We start from the raw sequence: 24482 nt of genomic DNA on the forward strand, positions 1-24482 counted from the left end.
GCTTTTTTTTTTTTTAAATTGGAGAAAAAATAAAGCATGACCTCAGTTGGAAGGTATATATAAAGTAGCGTGTGGCAAAGACTGTCAGTAAGGCTTTTAAAATAGGCACGCCTTGCTTCCATCAAGTAACTTCCCGATGGCAGCTGTTTGGTGTTCACCGGTGGTGGAAGCAGCAGGCTGGGCTCCTGAGGAAGCTCTGCCTCAGTGAGCTTTGTGTGACTGAGGCTGCATGCGCTGTGTAAAAAGGAGCGGCTGACCTTTTATGTACTGGGTTTTGGATGAACTTTTGTGCCTGTTTCTACGAAATAACTGCACACCAACGACCTATAGCAAGCATGCGGTATGAGGGTTGTGAGGGCAAGGAAAAACATTCATCCAAGAGCATGGACCTAGGCTGTGGATTATCTCTAGGTTTTCTTGCTGCCTTCTCTGGAAGATATTGCCTTAAAGTGAAAGGGACTTTTGGCAGATCATTTACTAATGTGCCTGTGTACCTGGTACAATTTCTATTCACAACATGACGTAAAGCTTGCTGTATAAACAATGTACACACTGGATACTCAACACAGGTGTTGTTTCTTGGCCTACACAACTATGCAGCATCTTCCTTAGGTCATTATTTCCAGCTGGCCTGGCTTACAGAAGGATCCTAATGTGTAGTACCAAGTGGTGGAAACCCCCTTGCATTTGGAAACAGCTCTGATGATTCTTTCCTCAAGTTCAAGCTCTGTAGTAATAAATCTGCAGCTTCCAGCAACTGCATTTGACATTTCTGACAGTATCTGTAATTCTCTTTCCATGTAGTGACTGAAGCGTGCCCTACGCTTTTGTTACTAAGTCAAACAAATAGGGGGATGGTTGTCCTTTTTTGTTTTGGTAATGTTTCTGAGAAGTTCCCTACAACATACTTTACACCCTTGGCATCATTCTTTTAGTGTTTCCTGTACACTTTCCAGGAGTGGTTTAATCTCGAGGCATTCTTATTGAAATATCCTGAATTACTTAAGTGTCTTCATTTAATCAATGAAGTAGAATAAAGAATGAGACAACCCTTTCATTTCAGTCAATGTTGCTGTTATATATAATGTATTTGTTTAGGAACTTGTCTTGGCATTCCTTTGGAGTAGCAGATAGAGCTCATCATGCCAGCCTCCGGACTCATGGCAAAACGCTCATCTTCTTTCCTCTCTTATTTGCCTTTTATTTTGGAGAGAATTTAAATAAAAATAAAAATAAGTAAATAAATAAATAAGATCTGTAAGGCTGCTTTGTTAGGCTGCAAAGCATTCATTATTTCTTTCCCTGGCTGTAAAAAGCCCTCTCTATGTTGCTGTTCCTCTCTCAGCCCGCTGCTCTCTTCTAGCACCAGGAAGGTACCAAGCTGTCCCCCTGCTCCGAGCAGCAGAGGGGCCTTGGTGAGCCTGGCAAACGCCTTCTGCCTGACACCCCAACGGCACTGGGAGGTCAATGGATGTCTCCAGAGTCAGCAAGGGAAAGGACTGTATTAAGGTAGTGAGAGAACAGTCTGGCAGGAAGGATGGGAGAGCAGGCACAGTGAGCGTTGTTACAGTTTCTGCCATCCCCTCTTGGGGACAGCTTTTGCTTGTTCCCTCGCCCATACTGTGAGGTGAGGTTGTTGGCTTACTTGCTGCTCAGGTGGGGGTAATGACTGCCATTGTACCTGCTGTTTGTTCTGAGCCTTGGGCTGCGAAGTGGAACTGCAGTTTTTCTGTTTTGATATGGCGGTAGTTTGAAGACTTGAGTGCTGTCCCTACATCCAGCAGTAACTGCGGGAAGTTTAGGAGTAAATAGTTGCTAATGGCACGCAGACTGACTAATAAAAATGCTGTTTTCTTCTGTTTACCTTTGCCTTGTGCTTGGGTCTCTATTGAGGTGGCCTTCACGGGAATGGGTGTAACCATTCCTGCCTCAAGTTGGTTACAGGGTGCACATCTTCACGGTGAAGTACCAAATGCAGTTTATTGCTGGCCATGTTGAAAGTACACTGTATTGCTTCCTGTTTTCCACAGTACTTGTGATATTAGTTTTGCTGTGCTTCAGTAGATTCAGGCAGAAGTAACACAGTGGTCTTCGGCATTTTGGGGAGAGTGGGCAGTTACTGTAGCCTTTCCCAGGAAAGTTTGAACTGAAGACATTGGGTAGGAAGTTTTTCAGATAGAGTACACCATGTTTGGGGGTACTGGTGGCTTCGTTTAGTTTTCTGATAGCAGAAAATATTTACTAAGTGAAAAGGAGTGTTCATAAGAAGATCAGACAAGGTCTTTATTACTTGGTTACAGCTGAAAGGTAGCTTGAATTGTAAGAAGCAATTTTTCCGTGGTTTCTTTGAGTTAAGGAGAAAATACATATATATACTTATATCTTGTTATAAAAAGCTTGGTTTTGGTAGTCTGTCCATGGCAAAAGTTTCTTCCCTGTCTTTCCCCTCCTATCCATTCTGATACCAAAGGCTTGTGTCACTCTGGATTGATATATATTATAGCTACCAACGCTTGTTTGGTTGTGTTTATGTTGGTGCATAGCTTATGTTGCATAACACCATATTGTTTGGATATTTCATTGCATGCATATTTCAATACCATAGTAATTTATTCTACTAGACCAAGCAGATATGGATCAGCATAAGAAGATTCCACGGTCAGCTATTTGAGACTGACTGGTGGAGTAAGAGCTACCACTTTTTACAATGTTAAAATAGAAGGTCCCCTCTTTGCCTTTCTGATGGTTTCGGGTATCTATTTCTGTCCTGTAATGACTGAATGTGGTTTTCTAGGATGCTTCTTCTAGCACTCAAGTACCTTAAATTGTCTATGGTTTCTATTTTGATTGTAACTTATGTTAAACATTAAACCTTTTTTGGTGTCTTGAGTTTTAATGCTTCTTAATGATATACTTAAGTGTTGTTTGTTTTTTTTTTCTTTAGAAGTGCAAAGGAGTGTATTATTCCAATGGCAGTTTTAACTTGCTATATTCTGATCAGTTCCTTTTAACAATGACCATATTAAAATATGATAGAAGAAATTAACTTGGAATTAACATGAAAAAGCACGAGTTACACTGTTTTGGAGTGTTATGAAGTTATTTAGGCCTTTTAGTATAGAGGCATCTAGAAAAAATAGAAAATAATTGAAGGTAACTTCCTAACCAAGTCTTTGCTTATTATATCTTCTGTTCCCTTACGCATAGGACAGATCGTGGACCTTATTTTCATTGAATAACCTGTATCCTGTTGATTAAGAAATCAGATTTGATTTTTTTTTCCTTCCTCATTGGAAAAGCACAGTAGTGGCTCCCTGTTCATTTCAGTAAGTATTGCTTTGAAAATAAGACTGTGTTTGCCTAAAATCTTGTTGGCTTTAGCTATATTTGGGCTAGTGTATTTGCTGAGAGTGATGATGCTGGTGTAAGGATTTTGATGGTGTGATTTGTTTTCTCAAAAGGGAGTGGGAACTTTGTTTTCAAAACCGTGAGAAGTGAGTTGGGGGAAACTGGAAAGGAAGGGATGGAGTAAGAATTAGAATGTATGCTTAAGATACCAATGAAGGCAAGTTTATAAAAATAAGTTTTCCATGTACTGGTGAAAAAGTTTTTTTGTCTGTATAGCTATATGTTTGCCGTCTACATAGCTGTATGGCGAGTACAGAGACAGTGCTGCTCCTACTGGTCAGAGTAAAAGACACTCAGGACTGGTTGAAGATGTAGTTCTGTGACCTCATGTGCCTCTTTAGTAATCTTGACCTAAATTATGTGTTAACTTTCTGGCTATATTAGACATATCAAATTGCTACTCCTTCATTCCACTTCTTTTCTTTTTTCTTTTTAATTTAAAAAAGGTAGTATTTGTATTAACTGCCTTTGCACTATACTTTGTTTAAATATGAATAGAATTGACCTGAATGTCTAGGTTAACTTGGAATAAAATGGTATAGCTTTTCATTGTTACAGATACCAGAATAAGAACGGGCTTAGAGTCACAAGCAATGAACTTGCCACTCATGTTAACTCCTTTAACTGCCTTGTTTTTACCTGTTCTTTTTTCTAGATGTGAGTTTGCTGCTCATGGGTGTAAGTAAATTAGATGTCTTATACAGAAAACTTCTCCTCACTAAACTCTTCATCAGAGGATGGGGAAAACCAGAGGATCTGAAAAGGTGATTTGTTTAAAAAAAAAAAAAATAGTGGCATGAGTAGTACCTTATATTAAAAGGGAAAAGAAAACAGCCCTGAAATACTACCAGTTGTAGGTACTGTCCTGTTCATTTTTGAGTTCGAGTTTGTGTTTTTCTTCAGGAAATCGTGTATTTCCATACTGATTGAGGAACTTGATCTAGAAGTCTTAAAGGGGTTTGTGGTTTTCTACTTAAAAAAGGTATTTTTGAGAGAATGTGTATATGTCCAATTACATTTTTGATTTATGTATATAAAACAACATAGTAAACAACAGCATATAAAAGAAGTAGTGTGTCTGAAAAGTATTGTCTAAGAAAATATTTGCTAGATTGTTACAGAGGAATTGTTCTGTGTAACATAAAGAGGATCTTTAGTTAGTTTTCTGTTATTCCTTAATGATGATCAGTTTTAGAAGTATAAGATATACTTAGAAATTTCTCTCTCTCATTGAGTGGTAAACTCATTCTTCTAAGATGTCTTTGAAAAAAGAAAGAAGTAGGATTACCACTTAATTTTTAAACATTTGCAGATTTTTCAAATTACTGTTAAGGTTAACATCTGGAAGTTAAACATGCATGTCTTAAAAGTTCAAAAGTTCAGTGACTGAACGTATTCCACATCACGTAGTATTTAGATAGGAAATGATAAATTTCCATTTAATAAGGTAATTCTTCTGTATTTGAAAATCAATAAAGAAAACTTCAAACAAAAAAAAATATGATTTTGTTCACTGTGGATAGTAGTAGAGTTATGTGGGCTGTTTTTCTTGTTTCAAAATCTCTTTCCTCAATTGTTCTCAAGTAGCAGTTTCCTGCAAAAAGAAAATGTTGGATTTTTAAAACATTAGTTTTCTTCTGGAGTAAGCAAAAATGTGTCTTTTACTTTATAGCTGCAGTATTTTACTATTGATTGTTGTATGTGCTTGAAAACTTTGAGGGATTTGATTAAGTTTCATTCTGCCATCATCCCCACTTATTATACAGGGGAATGTCTGACGAATCCTGTGGTGATCTCTAAGGGTAATCACGCTACTGTCAAAGAGCATTAAAGAAGCATTGCTGCTAGTCATAATCGTATCAGTTGCAGCTCTTCCTTTTTCATGATAGGGGTAGATGAAATCAAAAGCTGTGGGGGATACATGGGACAGGCTTGCTGGCCTGCTGGTCTGAAAAGAGGAAGAATTTTTCTGTGTTGCCCCTGGATGGAGAGATGAGCTGTCCCCCAAGCAGCTTGGCTTCACCGGGATGAAGAAGGAAGAACATAGCTCCTTCTGACTGCTCACATCAGCTAGTGGGAGGAGGAAGTACCATTCCCTAGTATGCAGATCATACTGGAAACAGCGTTAGCATTTGTTTTAATTGATAGAATAAATTGTTTCTTATACTTCAAGCATTAACTGAGTTTGACTGACGCCACTGACTACCTTGCCTAGATGTAATCTGAAGGTTTGCTGAGCACACCCCTGATGTGGTGACTTGATATCCTAATCCTTTGTCCTTAACCCATCAACAGGAGTTGGAATGCCTTAACACATGCAAGATTTAACCTTCAGTGTCCTCATAACTACAGAGGAAATAAGTACATGTAAATTTTTTTTTGAAGAGCTGGTGTCAAGCAAAACATCTTTGCATTCAGCTCACCCTCCGTACTCATGTCTTATACCTTTACCCTTGCTCTCTCAGAAATACTCAGTGTACTGTTCTGCATAAGAAAAACAAAGGCTATACAGTAGGGCTATTTTTGTGGTGGTGATGGTAAACTGCCTTTTCTTTGCTTTGTATAGTGGCTTTTTTTTTTGGTATTTGGAAGGTTGAACAGGTCACTCCTGTTATACCCCTCTTCTGTACTGTCCATCCAAATCTGCTGTTTAAGTTGGTCGGGTAATGTCTTTGTGTGTATTTAGAACTGTAAGAACAAACAAGTTACTCTTAGCATAGAGCATTTAAGGTTGTGTGGTGCTGCTTGAGGACATCTAGTCCCAAAACCTATTCAAAACAAAACTAACTTTATAGTTGTTTCAAGTCACTCTGCACCTCATCCTGTTAACTTTGAAAGTCCCTTGAGGAATGGACATTTCAGTTTCCTGGGGCACTGTTTTCCAGTGCTTAACCACTACTGCTGTGAAAAAAAATCATGTTTCACTAGGAATTTCTTATGTTGCAACTCACAACCATTGCCTCTTGTCCTCTCTCTGTATACCTCCGAGTCTTGATTCATCTTCTGCAACACTGCAGCCCGCTGAAGTAGCAGAAGGAAGTGGCTGGATTTGCCCTTTAGCTTTCTGTTCCCAAGGCAATGCATACCTGGTTCCCTCAGTCCTGTTGTAAGTCGTGTGTTCCATTTATACAGTGTCTGCCTGCTGGTCTCTGCATTATGCCAGCATCTCTTTAAGGACAGAGGTCCCCAAACTGGACTCTGTATTCCAGATGTGATTTCATGAGGGCTGAGTACGGGAGGACAGTTTCTTCCCTTCACCTGCTGTCTGCTGCCTTGCTGAATGCAGAGGGTGTGCTGCAAACTCCCACTCAGTTTGCTGTCTGCCAGAAGCCCCATGCCCTTTCCTGCAGAGCTGCTCCCTAGCCAGGCAGTTCCCAGCTTGTATTGTGTGGGGCTAGGTGTAAGATTTTGCAATTATATCGGTGAGCTTCACGATGTTTGTTGACTTGTTCTTCCAGCTTATCCAGGTGGCTTTGAACGATATCCCTACTTTCCAGCTATCAACCTCACCCTTCAGTTTGAGTCACTCAGGAACTTCCCCAAACATGGCTGGTGACTTGTGGCGGTTGGACTTTGCACCATTGGCAGCTACTTTGACGTTGGCAGTCTAGCCTATCTTTTATCCGTTCAGTCCATATCTCTCTGGTTTGTCTGTGTAGGAGGTTCTTATGTCCTAATTTAGCCCCTGAAAAATGACATTAGTTTTAAAATGTTGGATGTAAAATACTATTTGGAAGCTGTGTAAGCTCTAGCAATATACTCGAGCCTTATATTTTCTTACCTTATAAATGTTCTTGCAGCCATGGTACCTGACTAATCTGTAAGTGCAAAGTTGGCTTCATAACTTTTATTTTCTTTGTGGCTTACTTCAGCTCCTGATGTTTTTTTTATGTATGTATATATATTTAGATTAAAAGATGAATCTTTTTTCCTTGTTTCTGTTCAACAGAATATTTGAATTCAGAAAGATTATTGGAAACAGGGAAAAATGCCAGACACTGGTTTCAAAAGATTACCCAGTTTTTATTGACAAGGTACGTAAAAGTAAGGGGTGCAGTTTAACTACTTTTATTTGCCTGATGGTATAAAAAGGTGAAATAAACTTAGTCTTTACCAGATTGCTTTTAAAAGCAGTGGATTTTGATGTCATATAAATCTGCATTTTTCTGATGTTTCATTTTATCACCGGATGCTTTACTGCTGGGATTGGCACCTGCGGAACTTGAGTTAGGGACTGCATAGACACAGGATGATGAATGCACCCCTGACAATATTCAGTTAGTGAACCAGTAACTTCAGTTGCTCAAGCTCACAAAATGCTCAAAACTTAGTGTATGTTATTGAAGTACATGTTATTAAAATGGGACAGTTTAGGCTTATTACTTGGTTCCTTTAATAGGTCATTAGGGGAAAAAAAAGATGAAACACATTTGACTGTACTTTGTTTTGTTTTGTTTTTTTAAACTACATTTTATCCTGTAAGAAATAATTCTCATTGAAGAGAGAATACTGATGTTGGCTTTCAGAGCAAGTTATACACTGACATGAAATATACTGCTCTCCCATTCTCTCTGTAGGTTGAGGAGCAATCAGACTGTAAAATCCTTGAGGGACACTTCATTTCCCCTTTGGCTCATTATGTCCCAGGTATCCTGCCAGTCGAATCTCTTGTAGCAAGGTAGGAGAAGCCAAGTGATATTTCCTTTCTGCAGCTAGCATTGGAGAGAAATAAAAATGATATATATGTAGTTTTATTGTGAAGTCAATTTATTGTTATACCAATTATCTGCAAAATAAATCAAACTCTGTGGGTTGTTTTTGTTAGCTAACATGTTGAAATAGATTTTGACCTCAGCGTGGAAAATAAATCTTACTCCTGTGATAGTTTAATTTGGGTGTAGATAATGTAGTTTGCTAGGGGACTTTATTCCAAAGTGGCGATGATATACGTGCGTTGTGCAACAAGGTTGATAAAGGTTGATTGATTATACTCTGAAGCCAGGAAAAAAAGTGAGCCTTTCAAGAGATTGAACTGTTAGGGTAATGATGTGCATATTTAACTATGACTGGAAGAGAGCTTCTATAATTAGTAGTGATAATGTGGAAAACCTCAAATGTAATACTATCTGAAAGAGGATGGCATAACACTTTATGAAAAAGCTTAAGCTACGGTAATAAAAGTTAAAAGTTAGGATTACCTGGCTGTTAGTCACAGTCATTTCAGGTAATGCTTTGGCTGATTCTGAATATATATATATATTTTTGGTTGGTTGATTTTTGAGCATAGAAATCATGCACAAAACTATGGAATATATTTGTCTTCCAAATGAATGAGATGCTGGAAATAAAGGTTACGATAGATGTTTCTTCTATACAAGCAGCTTCTCCTACATATAAAACAACATTTTATATTGTATTTAGAGGAATCATTCAAACCTTCCATTTACATTCAGTACAAAAACACTACCTGTGTACTGAAATAATAGTTCATTTTATTGCAACAAGAGAAGCTGGTACCTTTTTTTTTTTTCTGGTAAGCCACAGGGACATAATTTTGTTTGCTTTTAGTTTTGATCTAAATTTTCATGATGGATTTTTTGTTTTTCCAGTCTTAGTTTGCTATTTTTGAACACACAAGTTTGGCAGCGGAAGTTAATACCGGTATCATTGATTTTATCAATATTGACAGGTGTTTTTATATAAACTTAAACATGAACTACACTAAAGAATGTAGTTCACAAAAAGTTCAATACCAAGAATATCAGTTCTCTTCCACTTCCCTTTGGTTAGAGAAAGAAACTCTCTCTTAGTATTACTGGGCTGAATAGTACCATAGTTGAAAATACAGTGTACTAATTGCTTCCTTGTGGGTGCTTTCTTACAGTTTGACATTACATTATGCTACCTGTTATGTTGGGCACTACAGTTACAGCTTTGAAATGCTCTATAAATTTCCCTTAAGATCATTGTGCATTGTGTGAATCCGTTTTTGTTTTGTTTTGTTTTTGTTTTTGTTTTTTTGCCTTCCTGAATGTCATTCTGCTATAGGTAACAGTGCTCCATCTTGTGGGGACAATATTGGTGGCTCTGAAGTGATTTTTTTCACCCCAGTAGTTAGACTGTAAATAACTTTTGAGTAGACATTAAATGTTGGGTGTATAAAGTAGTTTCATGTTTGGTTGCCTTTTTTTTTTTAATTTAAATGTATTGCTCATCTTATTCTTCAATTTCATCTGTTGTGCCCTTAGGAGAAAAGTAGCAATGCTGCCTAGGAGAGCTAGTCATACTTGTTCAGGCAGCTCTTCATCTGAAATTCCATTTCTCCACTCTGCAAAATTTGAATTGTGATGATGAGGTAGTGGTCTCTTTTAGGAACATGATCTGTCAGCTTGGCTCCTTTTCTTGTTTGGCATTTATTCTGTCTTACTTTTGAATTCCTTTCTTTGTTGGATGTGTTTATGAAAAATGATACTGCTATATCAATGACAGTTTGCCTGAGTGTATTACAGAAATACTTAATTCTGTTGGTTTGTTGGGTTTTGTGTATTTTTTTTTTCTTGTAGATTAATTTCTGTGAAGCAACTTGTAAATATAAATACTTCCTTTTCTGTAACAAGTATTTGTTTCTCATAGGTTTCAGTTCATAATACCCAGAAGATGGAATAGCAGGCACAGACCTGTATGCATTCATTTAGCAGGCACTGGAGATCATGTAAGTATATAAAATATAAAATTGATTATTATTGACAAGTATTCAGATTTTATATTAATGTGTTATCCTACATCTTACCTTCAGTACTTCTGGAGGAGACGCACACTGATGGCACGTCCAATGATAAAAGAAGCCTGTATGGCTTCTCTGTTACTTGAAAATCCTTATTATATCCTTTTGTGGAAAGCAAGATACTTGTGCTGTTCTCAATAGTTTCTCCAGGGAGTAGAAAACTTATCATACTGGTACAGTATCTAATTTGTAGATCAATTTCAAGTAGAGTTTCAGTGGATAGAAGCAAAGACCATTGAATGAGACACAATGTGGAACACATTCTGATGCTACTACATCAACTAACACTCTTCTGATTTTTTTTTTTAAATATCTCCTACAGCTTCTTACCATAGTCATCAGAGTAAAAGTTCTGACATGAGTCTATTTTCATCAAGGTATTGATGTGATCCCTCTAGTTGAGGCCGAGTGAAAACTGTGCGCTCATTCTGAATCACACTGTGTGACTTCTGGATGTATTAATGATGGAAAAGAATGTTTTGTCTCCTGTCTTCCCTTTTCAAATGTAACTCTTTAGTACCTCAGGTGCTTTTGAGAAACTTACTCTTGCTGTTTAGGACTTGATTTAAAAAAACAAAACAAAACAAAAACCAAACAACTGAGTCATCAACTCATCAGTAACTTCTGTAACAATGTTATCTCATTTTATTAAATAGAATCTCAGGTTATACTTTTCTCATACTTATATACCTGACAAAAGTAAAATCTAATGTTATAAATCACATCAGCAAGCATTTAACGTGATTTACTTCCAGTTAAACATTTGGAATGTAAGTTCCAAATTCAAATTAATCAATGTGCTACTTATGTATGTGATTAATTTTGTTTTTTAATTTTTATTTTACTTGCCATTTTTTATATAGACAATTTTTATTTTCTTTAACTTGAGTCTTCTACATGGCTGTAGAAAACCTAAGGATCAATTGTAAGTATTACTGGCGCATTCATGGATACAGTCTTTTCAAAATACTACTACCCTGTCCCCCAAAGTAGTGTGAACTCTGATAGCTTATTAAGAAAGTGAAATCCCAAACATGCTGTTAATGTGAAATTATCAACCCTTTGCTGGGCTACTTCATTACTGTTTTTGTTAAGAGATCACAGTTATCAGGAAAGTTTGCGCAAGATGGAATTGCAGTATAAGAATGAGATGAGTGAGTGCAAGCAAGAACCAGTTTATTTTCCTGATTGGCAACTGTGTGTGTATAAACGCTGCAATAGTTTCAGTCAACTATGAATTATCTTTGTCCAGATAGCATATTTTCCTATTATAGTAGCTAAGTTTTTCCTTTTCCAAGATACTTCAAAAGGACCGCAGTCAGATGTAAATTTGATGTTGCTTATTTGTTAGTCTGTGGAAACTATGCAGTATTCAGCATTGAGAAAATGTTATAACCAAAAATAGTTTCTAAGTTTATTTTCAAAGCGGATGTAAAATTGTATTTATTTTGATACAACCATAAAAAAAAAGTTATAAAAAATTGCCAGCTGATTGTTGTAAAAATGCTTTTTTAATAGGAAGACCATTTATGGATATGTTCTGATTATTGTGTTTAGAACTATAAGATTATAGGAAAGTGAAAGGAGAGGCTGTATACTGGAATAGGTTGGATTTTTTTTCCCTGTTACTGAGTAACTGATACAGAAAAATAAATAATTTGGTGAGGATATTTCTAACTCCTTTTTCTGTTGTCTAGCTTGACAGCTTAGTATATGAATGATGTAGACAAGGATTCTCTGAAAGGCAAGTGCTCAGTCTAATATCCCAAGCAGTAATTGTCAATCTTCAATACAAGGTTACATACCAGGAGCAGTTCTTTAGTTAATACAGTAGTAACAGTGCTTAATAAATATAGCAGGTATTATATAGCTATATATATACATGGCTGAGGAATCTCTCATAATAAAGCTGTAGAAAGAATTATGTTAGCTTATAATGCCGGTCTGCAGCAGCTAAATTTGTTTCTCCCTTGACTAGCACAGCAAGCATTGTCCTTTTGCTTCCAAGTATCTTAAATGTGACTGTATGCTGGCCAAAGAGGCCAGTAGCCTTTTATAACCTGTATGATACTGAAAATACACAGTCCCCCTTACCAAATTAAGGTGTGTTAATTGCTCTGTAGAGTACAATTATTTTTCACTTCTTGAGAGTCCCTCTGACGGTTCAGCTGAACAGCTTTCTCCTTTTTTGTTTCCTCTGTTTCAATGCTTTAGAGTACACTACATGAATATCTCAGTACCGTGACACTTCCCACTTTACAGTTTCAGTCTTAAGTGACACTGATGAGTTCTTCCAAAGCTGGCATACTGATTGCTCTTCAAATGTTGTGTGCAATTTTTCAATGATATGAAACAGGTAAATAAGAGAAAAGAAAAAGGATTGTTTTCTGCAAGTAAGATAGTGTATGTCTCGGATTGTATCACCGATTCTATTTTAAAAACAGCCATTATAACTTTACAGCACAGATCGCTCCTAGTGAGATTCTAATGTTGGTAATACCTGTTTCTAGAAGACTAGGTGGTCGGTAATATTACATTAGAAGCTTAGAAGGGGTCTTCCTAGTCCTCATTTAGATCTGCATTAGGAAAAAGTGCCAGAGAATTTCGACATACTTCTCCTGTTGAATCAAGAGGAGTTAAGCTCCAAAATTCTCTGGGAGTATGATCAGGCTTTGTATACAAGTATGTATAGGATGACTGAGAACTGTCAAAATCTAATCTTAGAAAATAAATCCTGTATTTTCCTTTTCTGGGGAGAAAAGACGGTCATGTTTAAAAAATGTCTCGGACCTGTTTGTGATGGGAGGAGCTCTTGTTCTAGAATCTGCAGCTCTTTTGCACTGGCTAGAGAGAGAAGGCTATGGACCGCTAGGGATGACTGGAATATCCATGGGAGGACATGTAAGCTTTTATATTTCCTGTTTAGTATTTTTTTTTTATTTAACTTCTCATCTGATCATTTAGCATACATGAATAATTTGTTTTATAGTGTTCCTCTCTGAAATACTTTAAATATTTGGAGTCATGAGGAAAAATTGTTGGCAATTCTCATGTTCTGTAGTACTGAATTACTATAATCCTTAAGAAATGCTGACAACTCATAGAGCCCTTTGTCAGCCATCTCCTCATAGACTTAATATCAATATAAGCTTCTCACATAATTATGTTTATTTCCCCAATGGGAAGAAATGTTTTATGAAAGAAGTTCTGTACTGATCAATTGCTAGTTCTCCCTCCTTTCCTCCATTCTTCTTGCCTAAACTTCTGTGTTTGGATGCACTGAGTGAAATGCATTCTCTCTGTAGGCATATCATAATTGAGGTGACTTTTGGTGTCAGTTCTGTTGTTCTCAACTCATCCTTTTTCCTGATCATTGGTATTGATTACAGAAGATATCTGGAGTGTGGTGGATAACATTTTGTGTGTGGTTGTGCATATTAAAACTAAAACAACAGTGTGTTGTGAGAAAGATGCTTGAAATCCTAATATGCAGTCAAAATATTAGTGCTTGTGTCTCCACAGATAATTGTTGATCTGTGATAAATGTATAAAAACCCTATTCAAACAACATACCTCTTTTTTGCTGATCCTTTTGTGTTTGTTTGTTTCTTGTTAGGAGCTAAGTAGATAACACTGGTAATGGCCGTGTCTTCTGAAAGAAAAATATTTTTCCTCCAAAGCACAATTTTATGACTCTAAATAAACATAAGTGTGTAAAGCACCTTACATTCACATAGGTATTGCCCTGACGAGACAACTTTTATGTTAAACATGTCTTCTCTGTCTTACAAATAAGTTGAATCATACCTCTTAAACTGATCTGTGCACTACTAACTGCAGGCCACTTTTAATGCTGCGTGAATGCTGTGGGAATAACAGAGTGTCGTATCCCATACCAATATGTACAGCATGGGTATAGAAAGAGGCAAGATCAGAGAAAGTGAGTTTGGAAATTCCTTTAGAATATTTCTTTTAGTCCAGAAAGATACATTTTTGGCTAGTCCTGATTTAAATATAAAACCATGGAAATAAATAGTTTTTGTTGTTACATATATTTAGAATGTGATTTAGAACAGAAAGGAGGTAGCGTTAATTCAGTTCTAAGGATGGAGAGAGCTGGAACTAAGAACAAAGAAGTCTGCCTTTCTGACTATTAGAATATAGATATGTGGTGCTTTTGTTACTTTTTATTAATAAAAAAATAATCAGAATTTTATTTCAGTTGTGTAAGTCTATTAGAGTGTCTAGGACAGACATGGGCTATTTTGTACTAGGGATTTTACACTGTTCGGTTTAGAACAATAAAATACAATCTGGCGTGCTGTATAAGGAAGTATTTGCTTGCCATTGCTGTATGTTGAGCTTCTTTGCTCGAATATTTCTGGTATAAATAGAATATTTACCAGAATATGTCTTGAGAACTGATGTAAAAACAGTAATTTAGATGTTAAAGGACAGAAAAACAGTCCACTTAATATCCTGAATTACTTCTCTTCCACATTTTGTTTCCAGTATACAGATTCAAAAGTGTAGAAGTATAAATAGTTCTCATAGATTATGTTCATTTTGCCTCGAAATAAGCTTGCAAGAGCCTGGTGAAAGAGCTATATGGAAGTTTTTCACGGTTTGAAATAACTAAAGGGTCAGAACAAATATTCTGTTCAGCTGTGAAATTAATTCTATCCAGAACAATATTTGTTGTTAGGGAAATCATTGAAGAGCAGACACTATCTTTCTTCTGAATTTTAAAGAGGTGGAAGTATATCCAATTACCACAGTCCTTAACAGCTTTGGCACTGCTTATTTAATACTGTATAAACAAATAAAGGCGAGAATTCTTAGAATTCCTTTATCGTGAATTCAATATTAAAATATGTAATAACTGCATTTGATTATAGATGGCTTCACTGGCCGTGACGAACTGGCCTAAACCACTGCCATTGATTCCATGTCTTTCCTGGTCAACAGCTTCTGCAGTCTTTACTACGGTAATTATCCTATATTTTTACTAATACACTAGAATGTAATCAGAAACATAAGGTTTGGGTTGGATATGTTCACCTTATCAGGCAGGCATTTCATTACCCTTTGGCCCTTATTTAGTGGCAAAATCTGCCCTTCCTGCTCAGGATGTACAACATGTAATAGGGAAGGTGGCTTTGAGCTGCTTCAGCGGGTCGTGTATGAAATAGGAGGCAGCAGCCGGTTTGTGACAGCGTTTGGAGTCCTGCTCTGAAGGTGTCTGAAGGTGGGGAGATGAGGAAGGAAACCATGAAAATGGACTTTTTCTGGTCAAAGCCTGGCTTAAATAGTGGGGTGATAGCGCTGCAACTACCATTAGCAGTACCTGTTTTATCTACTGCTGAGTTAGGTGAATGAATAGACCCACTTTGACACTCATCATTGGCTTAGTCCAGTCCAGATGTGCATTAAAAAAAATAAAAATGAAAGGGAAATGGGTTTCAATGTCATATGTCATAACGTGTGGCTTATAATCAATTCCAGTAATTCTAAGGGTTATCTGGAAACTTGGGCACAACTGGAAAAACCAAATTACAGACAGGAACAAATCAATCTTCTCTGTATGCCGTTATTTCAGAAAGGTCTCTGGCTTTTACTTGTGTAACAGATACTTGTGTTTCTAACTTCAGGGTGTGTTGAGCAAGGCAGTGAACTGGAGAGAGCTGGAGAAACAGTATTTTACGCAAACTGTTTATGAAGAAGAAATCATTCAAATGCTTGAATACTGTGGAGTAAGTATAGTTTATTTTTGCTATTTACTAATGTTTACATTTTTAAATATAACAATGTAGCTTTTATTTCTAGTAAAGGTAGCCAATTGTTAGGTAAAAACACGTCTGCCTGTTGTTTCCATATGCTTTTGATAGATTTAGTCTTTGAAAGAAATCCTTCTGAAAAAAAAAAGAGAAATTAATGTTTTGGTTGAATAATATGTGTTAAGTATAGCCCTTGCTGCAAATTTTTGTTTGTGATCACAGTTAAGGTATTCTGCAACATAAAATGGATCCAGTCAAAACATGGGAACCATAGTTAATTCTTGCCAGTTAATGGCTTTGTAGTCCAGAAAGCTTGTAGCCAGAAGTGTAAATATCTAAAACTTGTCCTTCCAAGCAATTGCTTTCAAATATTCAATATTGTATAATATATATTTTTAAAATGTAGCAACATTAAGTTACTTTTCTACTTTGTTTAAAGTGCTAGGTCTCATTATTTCTGTTTCCAGCTGTGATGTTTTGCTTTCTTGACATTTTTGGCTAGGGTTGAAAAAAAGTCTCAAAAGGAATTTCTAATATAGAAGAGAACTGGGACAATGAGAGAGAACTTTTCGAGAATATTTTTGTTTCAACACTTCGCTAACAAATTCTTATAAATAACGTTTTTCTAAGATTCTTTGTTAGGTGTCAGTTCTTTTTCAAGTATATTAACGCAGGAGAAGTGGGGCTGGGGAGGCAACAGCTATTTAGGCCCTTGCCATTTTTACATTATACATGTTCTGGAGCACTGATGGAGCAGGCAGGATGAAAAGAAGAAATATTTCAAGATGTTCAGCTTTTGTCATCCTATTACTTGGAGGGAGTATATTTTTTCAGTCCTAAACCAAACATTAGACCTGGTCAAATTATTTTTCTTCCCACCTGTGAAGAAATGTTGTAAGTGTTAATTTTTGAACACTTTTTCAAAAAGGTACTACTGCTGTTTTGAGAGAAACAAGTCTGAGAAATGCATAGTTTTTGATTTATTTGCCCAGAAATTTAAGCTGACTAAATTGCAGTCATGAATTCAGAGTTTAATACAGAGCTAAAAATAGACAAACATTTGCATCATACACTACCATGGATAAGCACTTACTGCATTTCTTAAGCTGACAGAAATATAGAATTAAAATATCAAACGGTTATGGTGATTGGGATTTAATTTACTGAGTGACATGTGCAAACTGAAAATAACAAGTACTGCGAGCAGTCTTTGTCTCCTTTTTATTGGATATGGAGTTGATCTGAGTGTAAGATTAACCAGCTGATGTAAAGGACCCTTAATAAAAGACTTGTTGTCTTTGTTTAGACAGATTCTTTCAAGATGGGACAAGACTTTGTTAAAAACTTCCCTGACAGTGTGGACAGTCTGGAAGACATAGATGTGACTTCCAGAATGTTCAACCTTGATTCCTCGAACAAGTCTGTATCTAAAGAAGCTGTCCACAGCTTTACCACAAATAAAAGTACTCTAAGTGCCTCATCAGAAAGACTCTTAATACAAGATGCTCCTAAAATGCAATGCATGAATCAAACATTTTCAACCAGTAGCAACAGCAATAAAAACTTAAACAGCCAACATGGACAGAGGATAAATAATAGAAGAAGAAGTGAGACTTTACAGAGAGAATCCTTAAGGTTCATGAAAGGAGTAATGGATGAATGTACCCATGTAGCTAACTTTTCAGGTATGTATTTGTTTATTTTAATGAGGAGTTTGGAAAATTGAAATAGAATACTATGGAAGGAAAGGTATTCTCTTCATCATTCCATTGTGTAAACCTGCTGGGACCTTAGGTGAAATATGAAAATGTCCTGAGTGTTGTTCAGCAACATCTGTTTACAACTCCACTTCCTAATTGGTTTTGTTTATTTCTTAGAGGTCAACCGATGTTAGAGTTAACTCAAAATTTGCTTTTCTGTACCTTTGCTCATTTTTTCTGTGCCTTGCCATGGCTATTTTCAGATATGAGTTACTGCACATTCATATTATTTAAAAGAACAAAATGTCTTTGATATAATGAATATCTAGCGCTAATTAATCTGTTTTGTCCTGCTAATAAGGTTTTTCAAGCAGATTCAAGTAAATCTAATTGGATGGAAATCTATTACTGACTTGGCATAGAAAGTAGTCTAGGTAGCTTAGAATGAAGATTGAACGATACTTTAAGACAAATGTGACCAGTAAAGATACACTGATGTCCTTCTGGGATGATACAGTCTGGCGAACGTAATGCTTCCCAAGACAAGCACAGCATATAGAGGGAGCTGTAGCCCAGCAAGCCTTAAATCTGATCAAGCTGGGTTTCTTGGCATCTAGAACATCTTGGCATCCCTTTGCATTGCTTGCAAGCAGACCGTTAGAACAAGTGATTTCTTCCTAGAACTGATTGAAGTACTTTTGCTGAGGTGAGGGTTTGGAATTGCTTTTGAAAAATGTCCATTCATAAAACGGTTCAACTATGCACATACCCATTGAGGACTCTTAACATGTCCCAGAACGTACTTTGACTTCATACAGGTTTCTGACAGAGCTAACTTGATACTGAGACCCTGTGCCACCTCATTTTTGAATGCTGGCATTCAGTACTCCACCGGTAAATGTAAAAAATAAAACAAATGTCCAAAGCTTTCTACTCTAATGCAGATTTCTTGACATGGAAAATGTCCCAGATCACTGCTACCCAGGAATATTTTGTGACACATACTAGTGAAGTGCTTTCCCTAAAGCTTCAAATGTTATTTCTGTAGACAGAAAGAAGAATGTGAACTTCATTCTAATTACAGACATGTTTATATCTAGACACTTATCCAGGTATCACTCAGCTAAAGCATTGACCTTTCTTGAAGCTTAAGATCTTTGATCTCAGCGCGCTTGTCAAAGTGATGTAGTCCTTTGTGCTCTTGATGCTCTGGCATACGCTGCATCCCTTGCCACGATATGCTTGGTGTTATCTGGAGAGGAGCTCTGGGAAATCCACCTACCATTCAGATTTCATGGAAAATTGAATGGAAAGCTAGAATCTATCTTAGCATTTCATATCCTCTATACATGAGTATATACAGAAGGAAAAGGTCTAAATTATTTGTGACCTTCTATCTGCAAACGGCTTAGTTTGTCACTTCTACTGTACCACATATATTCTTTGTGAAGAGAGAACTGTTCTGTGTTCTACCTCATTTTGGTGTTATTTCTCTAGTCAGCATTTTGGTATTATTCCTTTTAGTAATCAGATTGGTGAAACTCTGGCTGTAAGTAGTAAGTACTGTAGCATCAAAAATTGGATAAATACTGCTGGAGACATTAGAAAATATCATTTGACTAAAGTTTAAAATAAATTTTAAACGAATTGAGAGCATCTTTCCAACAGAAATTTCAGCTGAAGTATTTCAATCATGTTATTATCTTAGATGAATTTCATTTTGATTTTTTTTTCTATAGTTCCAGTTGACCCAAGTTTAATCATAGTTGTGCAAGCGAAGGAGGATGCATATATTCCCCGAACTGGGGTGCGCAGTCTTCAGGAAATCTGGCCTGGTTGTGAAATCAGGTATCTGGAAGGAGGTCATGTCAGTGCCTACCTCTTCAAACAAGGACTCTTTAGGTAAGGTAGACAGGAGATTTTAAAAATAGTTGAGAGCTTAAAATCATAATTTTGAGATATATCATTTTGCTTCTAAAAAGCAAGTCTATAATTACTTTAAAACAACAAATAGCAAACACCACTTCGGAGAACAAATTACTGGATCTCAGAGAATGTTACCGTTCTATTTTATGAGCAAAGATGAGGTATAGCATACCTCAGATCCTTCGGTAAGCTTATGGCAAGAGAATGATCGTTATCACTCTTGCTTTCCTTGAGTGAGTTTGTTCACTGGACACCAGGAAGTATTTTTTAAGGAGTAACCACTTAAGTTGTATTGCACAGCTGTTGTCTTTTTGCAAATGCGGTTTTCTGAGAACAAACAATTGAAGACAAGAAATAGAGCATAAGCTTAATTGCACATGAGTATTACTTGCGTGAACTCTTGCTTTAATAATACTAGGTGACAACTTGCTGAAGTCCGTTATCTAATGCAGTTATATACCTGCAGTTCCTTACTTCTTAAGAGTTAAATACTTGTGGTATTGATTTTAAAACATAAGGAATTAGCAAGAGTGTAAATCCCATTCAGGAAGTCTGAGCAACAACAGAAATGGACATAGCAGGTCAAGCTATGTTAACCGTTAGCTTACTCCTATTTAAAACTTCAGCCTCGGTTTATGTTATGACAGTTGTTCAAAAGCAGTAAATAATGCATGTCTGACATACTTCCTGACATGTTTGAGTAGAAAATTCCTAGTTCATTAACACTTGCACTCGTATGAAAGCTGGAAAGTAGTCCCATTCCCTCCTGAAATAGACATATATTACTGGATTGAAGTGAGAGATCGCAGAAATAAGTGAAGGAGAAAAGAATACCTAATACCACTTCTTAACTTAATGCCGTTTTCAAATTGTAATGATACATTTATTTTAGAAATAAACAGAAACAGGCCATTTACATCTACCCTTTCCCAAATTATAAAGGTGATCTATAATTGTTATTTCTTCTTGTTCTAGGCAAGCAATTTATGATGCGTTTGACCGCTTTCTTCAGAAATACGCTGTTTAACAATCTTCAGAATGTATTCAAACGGATCTCGTTTGTATTTCCCCTTACTGGAACTCATATTTGGAAAACAAGCCTCTTACAATGTTGAGTAGATGGTCACTTATTTTGAATGTTGTACGTAACAATTATAAAAAAACAACAACACATAAAGTACCAGTATTACTTTCATGTCAACCAAGTGCCATTCAGACATGTTTCAGCTTTACCTGTGAAAAAGCAATGGCAGCATTTGTCAGTGCATGAATGGTTTGTGTACTTCATATTTAATTGCATTTTGTATTCCTTTAATTCTGTATTTGTTGAAAATAGATCAATTTAAGTATTGATAAAATGTAAAATTTGATGCAGGGCTAAGATGTTGTCTTGCATTTAGTGTATCTATAATTTGTTCCAGCTATTTTGTTCTCCTCTTGCTTCCTTGGCACCTTGGTATTCCTATTGCATTTTACTACGGCTTTGCCAACGCTGCCTCTTGTGTTTGTCACTATTTTCTCTTTTATGAATTGGAAATGAGCTATAGTGGAAAGGGCAGAATCAAATCTCGCAAAAAGAGCTTGTAAAAATGGAATGCAGGGTGAGGGAAAGACATTTTCATTCAATGCATCCATTAGATTTTTCTGCCACTGAATTAAACCATGCCATTCTGGAAGAGTCATGTAGCTATTCATTGGTTGGTTTCACAGAACTGAAATAATTGTAAATGGAGCACCCAGTAATTCATTTTTTACATACATTCAGTTGGATATTAAAGTTTTTCTAGTAGTTTTTTTTTTTAATTGCTAAAGGGAATGAAAATAATTTTTCTTTAGAAACAGTGGCAGAAGGAGTCTGATTCTAAGCAGTTAAATCAACAGCAGATTATATGGTGCTATAAACACCTGTTTGAAACATTTCAGCAGGGGTCCTTTTTAAAATGCACTCAGTACTGATATGCAAAATACAGTATAATATTGTATAATTTTTTAAATGTATGCAAGACTAAGGGTTATCAAAACAGTTACATTGGCTCCTTACTTTTCAGCAGTGTATTTTTAATGGGATGTAAAAAAAAAAAAAAAAAAGGTAAAAAAGGTTAGGTTTAAGAAAAGCTTAAACTTGTTTAAGAAAATCCAAAACGTGTTGTTTCCTCTTTTGGAATGAAAAATGCCAAGAAACTACAGTAAAAACAAAGGTCATCATGCATCAGCTGTATCTGGTAGCTGTCTGCATCTTATGTTGTGGTTATGTCCTGTATCGTTCTTTTGAAGCAACTTTGCAGAGAAGCTGAAGGCCAAAACACTTCAGTTACTAATTTAAGTACAGTAACAACAGGAGTTACACAGAAATAAATGGTAAAATCCAGATAGTTCTGGAGATACGTGACTTTTGTACCTTTCAAATCAAGCACTTTGTTGATCTTCATGGGTACCATAATGGTTTTTAATAGTCAGTGTGAAGCAATCAAAACTGAGATTGTTTAAATATATTGTCTTGAATTTCAGTCTGGCAGACAGAACAAGTAACTGGGAATGAATCATGGTTCACTTGAAAATTGGTAAGTTCAGATAAAACTGAAATGCAGCAATTTGTAATAACCAAAGTCAATTAGCATCCAAATTTCCTGAAAATGCAACAAGTTATAATATATAATATATTGGAAGTTACATTGCTTGTTTCAAGTGGTTTTTCATCATTTCTTTAGGCATTGTTGGTTTTATATATATTGGGAGCAAGTATGAAGTGACTAGTGTGTTTAAATATTTGAAAATACTGACTGTTGGAAGGTTTGAAATCAATTATTTGCAAGCTCAAAAATCTAAAATTAAATGCTTGAATACTAAACTCAAAGTTTTATGGGTTTTAACTTGATACAAGCTCAGTTGTCAGCTTAGCTCAGTTGTCACCCTTAGCTCAGTTGTCAGCTGAGGGTGTTTTACACTGTTTGCTGTTCACCAAATTGTTTTTGTCTCTGGTCGCATTTGAATGTATCTGTGTGCTTTATGTCCTGTTTCTGTTGCAGCTATGAAAGAAAGGGAGATAACTGGTGGCAAGGGAAAGGGCTTGAATAAATGGAAGAGAGGAAAGATAGAGTTTATAAGGCCAGGAGTAAGCCTAAAGAATCAACTTCTCTACGCTGTGAAGTATACATGCCAATGTAAATATTTTCAAAGAGCACAATACAAGGAATTACACAACTTACAAAAACTTGACATTCTGAGGTTAGTGTTCTGATGATACTACTACTGAGGCTTAACTTTCCTTAAGGGCGTGCCATTCAATGAAGCAGATTTATATTGATGTAGCTCCTGTTCCCGAGAAAGTCTTCTGAAAATAGTGAAGGGCTGGTCTCTAACAAGTGAGAAATCATACTTTGCTAAGTAACTAAAGTAGCGTTGCCAAATATAAGAGTCCAGTAAGAAGCATTTAAGAAATTTCTCAGAATAATAATAATAAAAAAGGAATAATTACGTATGTGGTTTACATCTGCCAGTTATCAGACACAGGAAGCTATTAGCTGATCTGTAAAGGGAAAAGTCTTGCAGTGTAAATGTTTTAACTTTTGGAAAACGGGCTTTTTAAACCAGATTTTATGAATAAGTCCTAAGAGAGCATTATTAGTAATCCATTTTTGATGTTAAATGATTTTAATTCAGTAAGTGCATGAGAAAAACATTGGAATAAGGTTCCTGCACTAAATCCAAACAGCAGGTAGCCATTCTGTGTGTCTTAAACTTACTGTAAAACTGACCTTGATCATTTTTCAGTTGTAATGATTTTTCAATAAAAATCCTACAAAACAGCTGTGTGGTGGTTTTTTTCCTTGTCAACATGAGTTCAAAATGCTTCTCATTGTCATCCTCTAATCCCTCATATTCCTACTAGCGCTGTAGCACAAGAAGAGTAGTTAATCTACAGTACAAGATAAAGGCTTCACATAATAAACAATGATACTGCTTTCATGTTGTTCTACATTAAGCTTGTATCAGCTAATTAAGATACTGTTGTGATTCTAATTTTAGACTTCTCAGTGGCTTCACTGAGCTAGAATTTCCCAGGCTTACTTAAAATCTACTTCAGAGGGTAAAAAAGTCAGTCTAACGTTTTCCTGCTTGCTGCTGTATTCCAGAGTAGGGTGTATTGTCTTACAGCAAACTCAGAACATATTGTAGAATTGTCCAGCAGGAATTGTTGATGGTTATTCTTCTATCTGTGTGGGAGGAAGGCCATGTTAGGCTTTTGGAGTGTGGCTGTAGGGAGAAAAGGAGTTTATTTCATCGTCTGCAGCAGTCTGTCATACAGGTGGGAATATCTCACGTGAATCGAAAGGCTGCTTTGAACAGATAGCTGTAAATGTTACTGGCATGTGCATCTCTGAGTCTTGGTGGTGTTTATATACAAAGAAAAAAAAAGCCTCAGAAAATTGTTGTGGCTCACTCTCTGGAACTGGAGCAGCCAATGTAACTGAAGCCTGCCGGTTGTACCCAGCAACCAAGATGCAATCAATTTCATTGCAGTTATTTCTGTCTGAAAAGCGAAGGCTCTGGTAACCCTTCTGCATAGTAAGACTGACAACACATGAGTAGGAAGAATGCAGTGGGTAGTAGGCTTTGCCTCTGAAAGGTTCTGGGCAGAGTGAAAGTTAGGTCTGGTGTGTTATCAGTGAATGACACAGTTAATTTTTTTTGGTGTTTTCACATTTCTTTCCTGGCACCTCTCTGCTGATCATGGTCTTGAGTGGACTGTGTCTAACGATTGTCAGGTGGAGCTTTTTGTAATGTTTTTCCCATGTCCAAAGATACCCCCCTGAATAGTGACCACTCAACTTCTCTTTTAGCGAGGATAGATCATTCGTGTCGTGTTAATCTTCAGTCAACTACACC

The 24482-nt window shown here is 36.4% G+C and overlaps 1 protein-coding gene across 3 annotated transcripts; it reads left to right on the top strand.

Annotated features, from left to right (window-relative positions):
* Positions 1 to 75: 75 nt before the first annotated feature.
* On the top strand, positions 76 to 23401 carry ABHD18 (abhydrolase domain containing 18). 3 transcript variants are annotated; one of them, XM_048078101.2, is made up of 13 exons: positions 76 to 3326; positions 4064 to 4172; positions 7358 to 7442; positions 7986 to 8086; positions 10042 to 10120; positions 10205 to 10289; positions 11090 to 11117; positions 12955 to 13093; positions 15091 to 15180; positions 15844 to 15945; positions 17276 to 17654; positions 19409 to 19571; positions 20571 to 23401. In XM_048078101.2, exons 2-13 carry the CDS (start codon positions 4081 to 4083, stop codon positions 20620 to 20622), a joined length of 1395 nt encoding a protein of 464 aa, XP_047934058.1. In that variant the 5' UTR covers positions 76 to 3326; positions 4064 to 4080; the 3' UTR covers positions 20623 to 23401. The 3 variants fall into 3 exon arrangements, with proteins under 3 accessions (XP_047934058.1, XP_047934059.1, XP_066852084.1); XM_048078102.2 differs by lacking the exons at positions 76 to 3326; positions 4064 to 4172; positions 7358 to 7442; ... (1 more) ...; positions 10042 to 10120; positions 10205 to 10289 and adding an exon at positions 12407 to 12548 and having other exon boundaries at positions 10362 to 11117; XM_066995983.1 differs by lacking the exons at positions 76 to 3326; positions 4064 to 4172; positions 7358 to 7442; ... (2 more) ...; positions 10205 to 10289; positions 11090 to 11117 and adding exons at positions 11890 to 11936; positions 12407 to 12548.
* Positions 23402 to 24482: the final 1081 nt, after the last annotated feature.

The sequence above is a fragment of the Anser cygnoides genome, chromosome 4 (assembly GCF_040182565.1).
Source record: "Anser cygnoides isolate HZ-2024a breed goose chromosome 4, Taihu_goose_T2T_genome, whole genome shotgun sequence".
Taxonomy (NCBI): Eukaryota; Metazoa; Chordata; class Aves; order Anseriformes; family Anatidae; genus Anser; species Anser cygnoides.

Bases quoted from the DNA above. Each gene is read 5' to 3' on its own strand.
- ABHD18 (XM_048078101.2), top strand. From the start codon at position 4,081: ATGGGTGTAAGTAAATTAGATGTCTTATACAGAAAACTTCTCCTCACT. The intron at 7,443-7,985 runs GTACGTAAAAGT...TTCTCTCTGTAG, and splicing joins ACCCAGTTTTTATTGACAAG to GTTGAGGAGCAATCAGACTG. The intron at 8,087-10,041 runs GTAGGAGAAGCC...TGTTTCTCATAG, and splicing joins GTCGAATCTCTTGTAGCAAG to GTTTCAGTTCATAATACCCA.